This window comes from Rhinichthys klamathensis, unplaced genomic scaffold (genome assembly GCF_029890125.1).
Source record: "Rhinichthys klamathensis goyatoka isolate OS25496 unplaced genomic scaffold, OSU_Roscu_1.1 h1tg000079l_1, whole genome shotgun sequence".
In the NCBI taxonomy this organism is placed as follows: Eukaryota; Metazoa; Chordata; class Actinopteri; order Cypriniformes; family Leuciscidae; genus Rhinichthys; species Rhinichthys klamathensis.
This window is the reverse complement of record NW_026606621.1, coordinates 1757783-1764557: the sequence shown is the minus strand read 5'-3', so window position 1 is coordinate 1764557 and position 6775 is coordinate 1757783. Positions and strand designations below refer to the sequence as shown.

Here is a 6775-nt window from a genome sequence, read left to right as displayed (position 1 = left end):
ATGGAAACGAGCTGTTTTTTTGCTGCTTAGATTTCTCTCACACACACACACCATCAACAGCAGGCAATTCAACTAACTGTTATGGTTCTCTTATCTGTTGCCGGTTCGAGTCAAGTGACCCTCGGCATCTTAGATGAATCCCCATTTTAAACCAGAGAAGGTAAGACCTTTGGAAACCTGAACCAGAGAGCGGGAGAGTGTTTTTAACTGCTTTAGTAGATTAAAAATCTACAAGACACTTCATTTACCAAATTTTCTGTAAGAGCATTCAGGGCCTTTTATTTGAGAAGCAAGTTTAACGATCAACAAAACATGATAACACTTTCTGTAGACAGAAAAAAAAGAAAGGCAGAAAGAAAGAAAAGACAGAGCAAATTAGATCGATTTTAATACCTTGACCTCAACAGGATTGCACAATGAAATTAATAACCAATATACAGATTTCGCATGACTCATATAAAATTGTATTTATTTTATCTCTCATGGTACATTCTATTTTAAACAATCATTAACTTAATATTTTAAATAAAGACTGAATGAAATTAAGCCTTTTCTTTAAAAAAATTAAGCTCTCTCTCTCTGTAATATTCATTTGAACTGACAAACAAAATAAAGATTTCAAGCTAATATGATTGAGCATAATAATATTGCACATGAAAAGTGATATGATTCTGACCATTTCTGTTGCCTTTTCATAAGGCGAGTTAGGTCTCACAGTCGTGTCGATAAAACACAATCCTCTCAACAAATCCAATAAATTACAGTGAATTAGTACTTCATTCGCACAATGCCGTTTGTACTATCCAGAATCATATCACGTTAATGCACACTTATTTGGTTGCATATTGTTAATAAGAAACCTTTTACAAGTTGCTCTGGGATATAAGAATAAGCAAACTGTTAGACGTGATACGCTAGGAGGGCTCACCTCGTGCAAACGTGACAGTGAAAATGACTTCACCGTCATCTGTACACATCTGTCGGTCAGCCACCAGCAGAATTCAGAATGTAACTCAGATCAGAACAGAATTTTAGATTCAGAGCTCCAACTAAGAGTCTGTATCACTTATAGCATTCAAAATGTCCCTTGAAATTGTTAAATAGTACCAATAGTCTTTAAATAATTCTGCATAGAAAAATAAATTAAATATGAAGTTAAACTACGAATTGACAGGTGACAGTGGTCATCAATGTTTTTTTTTTTTTTTTTTGATTTTCCATATTTTTCTTGAATGTTTTTCTTGATGAGCTTGTTGAATTTACTTGTCGACTGTTGTAATTTACACAACTGCCCCACAAATACAAATAATGTTGACTTACAAAATAAATCCAGATACGCTTACATGGCAAGCAGCTGTTTAGTTTCTCTTGAGTTCATGAATGTCCTGTCATGTGCCATAGCCAAACACTTCAAAAAGAATCACATTTCAGTAGAACAATATTAAATGGCTCTTTACAGGTTATTGGAATAATCCAAAATGTACGGATGTTGGCTGCCAGTATCTTCAGATATAATCAAATCCAAGAGTTTCAAGTCCCCCAAAAGTGGCAAAATATAATCCAAGAGAGGGGAGTCTGGGGTATTCCACCACTTTCAAGCATGTGCCAACATCCCATTCTTCCACTCCATTTGATTTTGTCATCCCAAGATGCCTAAAAATACTTCCAACCAAACACAATGAAGAGGGGGTCAATATGAAGTACACTCAACACTGTTTCATGACCCAATCATTTGGTAAAAAACAAAGTTCAGTGGAATTTGATGGAAACCATATCAATAGCAGCAAACTATGACTGTTTGTAAAAGATACTGACTGATGTGATTCTTAATTCTTAATGGCATCACAACATACAAAAAAAAAAAAGGTATGTAATTTTGACAGCCAACGATTCTAAGGGAGTTACGTTTTGTGTAATGAAACGTGTCCTGTATTCCATTGGTCATTAGGATTTGTCTTAAGGCACTTTTGTCATTACGGGGCAGATGAAGATGATGTTCTAGAATTTACTGAGGGCTGTCTGTTCCTCTAGTACTTGAAGGTAGTCTGGGGTCCCCATTTTTGCCTTTAGATCATAATAATCACTTTTACGCTGCTCAATCACTATCTTACTGTGGTTGCCCCCTATCAATGATTTTTTCATTTTTTTGTCATGTAGTTTCTCGGGGTAACGGATCTCAAAGCCACTCACCCCTATACTGTTGAAATCCTTTTTGCTCTCCAAGTAGTTGTGGAGGAACATGCTGTCTCGTCCCGGTAAGAACTCGTCCAGCTCGTCAATGGTGCTTAATCTCTTTCTGGGGTCCAGGGGTAGAGAGTCCTTGTCTATGTCTGCACTGTTGCGTAACATCATTTTTTGTCTCTCTGAGTCTATAAATTTGTAGCCAGAATCTGAGTCTCTAATTCCACACGTGTGAGCTTTGCTCATGTGCTCGATGGTCTGCGGGATAAATGTCTCTCCACCCAGGTCGTCCTTCTTGTTCGATTTGTGATTGTGTCTCCTGATATGGAGAGGCATGGAGCCGCACTCCTGGTTGCTGAGCCCCTCCTGTCTCCCCGCTGGCTTTTTGTTCCGTCTCAACACAACGACCAGCAGGCAGAAGGCCACAAAGACAGTGAGGATCAGAACTACCAGTATGCTCAAGATCATAATAGACAAGGGTACAGGACCACTGGGGGGTGCCTTGCCAACTCCGGCAGGTGACAGCGATGTGAGAATAGGGGTAGCGCTAGTCAGGATGAAAGGAGGCCTGGCTATGAGCTTCGGGCATATTATCTCATTTTTCAGCTCTTTCAGCTCAATGTTGGAGAACTGCACTGGAGACGCACACTTGACCCCTTTGGCAGCGACCCCTTCGTTCAGTTTTTCGAGCCACAGTTTCAAAGCTACTAAATCGCAGGAGCATTCCCAAGGGTTTCCATCCAGGTCTATCTGAGTGAGAGATTTGAGCTGGTCTAGGACGCCACTCACAGGCAGAGTCATGAAGTGGTTGTTCTTTAGATTCAGTCTGGCAAGAGAAACGCCTGCAAAGATGTATGCAGGCAGGCTTCTGAGCACATTGTTATTCAGGTACAAGAGCTGCAAATTTGGCATGGAGTCAAATGTCCCTGCTAACACCTCCTTTATGGCATTGTACTCCAAATAGAGATATTGGAGGTTACTAAGCCCAAGAAACATTTCAGGGTGCAGCTGCTCCAGCTGATTTCCATTAAGGTATAACCTACGGAGGTTGGTCAGATTTGCAAACACACCTTTCTGGACGGTTGATATTTGATTGCTGCCCAAATGTAGCAAATCTAAACCCTCAAACCCTTGGAAGTCAGTGGGACTGATATCTCGTATGTAATTACCACTGAGGTGCAATTTCTTAGCATTTGGCGGTTTAGGTATAAGATCTGCTAGACTCTGGATGTTTCTTTCTTGACAGCTGACACTAATGCCAAAGTCAGAAGGGTGAGCTTTGCATGTGCAGGGCTGGGGGCAGGAGAGGGGAGGGATTCGAGTTTGATAGGACACAATTTGGCCATTTTTACCAGCTGGGATACCAGCAACAATCCCATTGCCGTATATTTTAGAGGGATTGGTGGTTTTGGGTGATTTGGTCACTAAAGGTGCTATGGTTGAAGGTGCCACATTAGAGATGGTTAGGCCTCCCTCGGGCTGGGAGGGGGGCATCCGTACATCAAAGTCACTGCCTGTCCCCATGGGGCACAGCTCCTGCTTATTAGTCTCCTTCAAGAGGCGGCCATACAGGTCACTAGGGGTCTCACAGATAGCCTCCCCAATGAAAATGTTATAGGGCATATTCTCCAACCAGGCTTTCAAAGGTAACAAATCACAAGTGCAATTCCATGGGTTGTCATCTAACTGCAATTCCACTATCCGTCCAATGTGCTCCAGGACTCCAAGATAAGGAAGCTTCTGTATCCTATTCCCTCTTATGTCCAAGTGAGTAAGGGAGGCGAATCGGAAAATGTTCTCAGGTAGGCTTTGAATCAGATTGTCATTTAAAATGAGGACCTTCAGTTTATGTAATTTGTTGAAGGCTCCTTTCTCAATGAACTTGATTAAATTGTAGTCAGCCTGGAGGTATTCCAAGTTCTCGATCCCTCTGAAAGTGTCGGCGCGGAGCTCTTTTAACTCATTGTTATTTAAGTGCAACTGTTTCAATGCACTAAGCCCCACAAAGGCCCCTCCCTCAATGTTCTGGAGTTTGTTGTTCCCCAGGTGGAGTGAGACTGCATGTGTGAAATTCACAAACGAGTTGGGGTAAAGGATGTACAAAAGGTTGTTCTGAAAATTCAAATGGTAGAGGCTGGACACTGGCGGCTGCAGCTGTGTAGGTCTGTACACAGTTATTTTCTCACAGTTCACATAGAGGACGTTCTCGATGGACATGCAGGAGCAAGCGCTGCAGGTCTCAGCTCTGAGGTCCGAATCCAAGTCACAAAATGAACCCGATATGGAAAAGGCCAACAGAACAAGCAGCAGCATTTTGCCTTTTACAATTCCCCCAGTAAACCATTTACCTTAGAGGGGGGAAAACAAACAAACAATCAACACAAATGCCTTTTTTCTATTGACTCACACAGCTAATGCCAAGATCTTACAGCAGGGGTGTTTAAAATGCCCACTGCGCACACAAAGAACTTGGAAAAACCTGTTATGTGCCTTTTGAATCCTAATATAATATCTGAGCCTACACTGAAAATAAATCCATCTTTATTTAATAGCAGCACAATATATATATATATATATATATATATATATATATATATATATATATATATATATATATATATATATATATATAATTTAAATACACTGTGGTGTGACTTGCACCGCAATAAATGTATGCATCAGCGTATTTCTTGTTTCAGTGAATCGAGGAGGGAAAAAAAGTATCTGTCCATCGCATACAGAAGACGGTTTTATCACCTTCACAAAACCGTAATTTAAATACAGTACAAAGAGATCATACCCTTTGAATTGCCAAGCTTTGCCAACAAATAACTGAATATGTAAAAAAAAAAAAAAAAAATCAACACTCACCGGCAATGTTAATATCTCCTCCTTTTCAGATAACACCGGACATTGGGAGCGCCAAGAGAGGGACAATTCCCATTCAGCCAGGTTCAGATTACAGTCTCAGCCTCTCTAGCCAGGCTCCACTTGTACAAAACATATATTGTGTCATAAAATCCCAAGGTTACTGAGCTCTTTTGAGGCATGTCAAACACAGCGCTGCGTATTTGCGCTGAAGAATGAATTCGTTTCAAAACCGAAGTGAAAATGGTGAAACAGCAAGTGGTGAATTTGGATGCAAAAGAAGTCCAGCATTCTTCCGTTGAAAGAATTGAACATCAGTTTAGACGCAATTTGAACGGACAGTTCACTCAACAGTTCGGGGGAAATAACTGATATAAATCTTAATAAATTAATCGCAAAAATCCATCGCGCGTCGCGGCTCAACCCGATTACCAAAAATCGGAAATCGAGTCCAGTTGATTCCTGCCGTTTCTTGGGATTATGCAAGTTGCGAGATAAGAGGAAAAAAGAAACTACGTGCTCTGATGTCAGACCGACGAGGAAATTAATAATTCAGCTGAGTAAAATGCGCTCGAAAAGAGATGCCATCCTACACCACATTATCAAAATAAGTATTGTTGGTGCAGTCCTCGTCCTAATAACGAGAACAGCCTTATAAACCAACTATTCCACCTCGTCTTCTTCTAAGTATGTTGGTTTTGTTGCTGCATTGAGCTTCCCACACGGTGAAGCGGGAGGAGAGAAAATGCAGAGATGCAGAGAGAGAGAGAGAGAGAGAGAGAGAGAGAGAGAGAGAGAGAGAGAGAGAGAGAGAGAGAGAGAGGCACGCGCGCGAGTCGAGGGGGGTTAACAGGGCGAAAAAATTAAGGAACAAAATTTTACTTCAGACACCCCTTAAACACTCACTAGTGAACATTATAAAGCGCTCTAATAGTGTCTTTCGTTGAGGGATCTCTGAAAAGGGTGACGCGTAATCTGTTGTTGGATCATGGCCAGTTCTTGCGCGCGAAACCGATTTCCTGACGGCAGCGCGTGTGGATTTAGCGCATGCGATTCTTTATTTTCTTTCTTTACTCTGTATTTTACAATATTTCTATTACGAGTGCGCGCGTATATGTGTGTGTGAGAGATAATAAGATAGAGAGAGAGAGAGAGAGAGAGAGAGAGAGAGAGAGAGAGAGAGAGAGAGAGAGAGAGAGAGAGAGAGAGAGAGAAGGGAGGGGGGTTAACAGGGCGAACATATTAAGAAACAAAATTCAACTTCAGAGATCTATTAAACAATAGTGAACATTATAAAGCCATCTTTCTCGTGTGTCTTTCGATGAGGGATCTCTGGAAATGGTTACGCGTAATCTTTAGTTGGATCAATGCCAGTTTATGCGCCTGGTTGCCTGGCAGCAGCGCGAAAGGATTTAACGTGTGGGATTCTTAATTTTCTTAATTTTACAATTTGAAGAATGCCTGGATGCACGGCACCGCATTTAGAAACTGCGGCAAAGTCACAAAGAGCTGTTGCACGCACAGCAACAAATCTTTTTTAGTTTGACAGTTCCCCAGGAATGATGATTCATTCTTTATAGACAACAGGTGCGCCGTTTTATCGACTTCTTATGTCTTTCCAATAACCTGAACATTGATTTGTCCTCATGCATGTGTTTGATTGATTTTATGACATGCATGAATTGGATACAGCTATGATTAAACTTTTAGATTGTGAAGATGTAAT

The 6775-nt window shown here is 40.9% G+C and overlaps 1 protein-coding gene across 2 annotated transcripts; it reads right to left on the bottom strand.

The window, feature by feature from the left end:
- Nucleotides 1–370: 370 nt before the first annotated feature.
- On the bottom strand, nt 371–5805 carry slitrk4 (SLIT and NTRK-like family, member 4). 2 transcript variants are annotated; one of them, XM_056251216.1, is made up of 3 exons: nt 5053–5804; nt 2191–4529; nt 371–1662 (listed from the first exon to the last, which is right to left on the bottom strand). In XM_056251216.1, exons 2-3 carry the CDS (start codon nt 4492–4494, stop codon nt 1654–1656), a joined length of 2313 nt encoding a protein of 770 aa, XP_056107191.1. In that variant the 5' UTR covers nt 4495–4529; nt 5053–5804; the 3' UTR covers nt 371–1653. The 2 variants fall into 2 exon arrangements, with proteins under 2 accessions (XP_056107191.1, XP_056107190.1); XM_056251215.1 differs by having other exon boundaries at nt 371–4529; nt 5053–5805.
- Nucleotides 5806–6775: the final 970 nt, after the last annotated feature.

Excerpts from the sequence above, each read along its gene's own strand:
- slitrk4 (XM_056251215.1), bottom strand. The coding sequence starts at position 4,494 with ATGCTGCTGCTTGTTCTGTTGGCCTTTTCCATATCGGGTTCATTTTGT.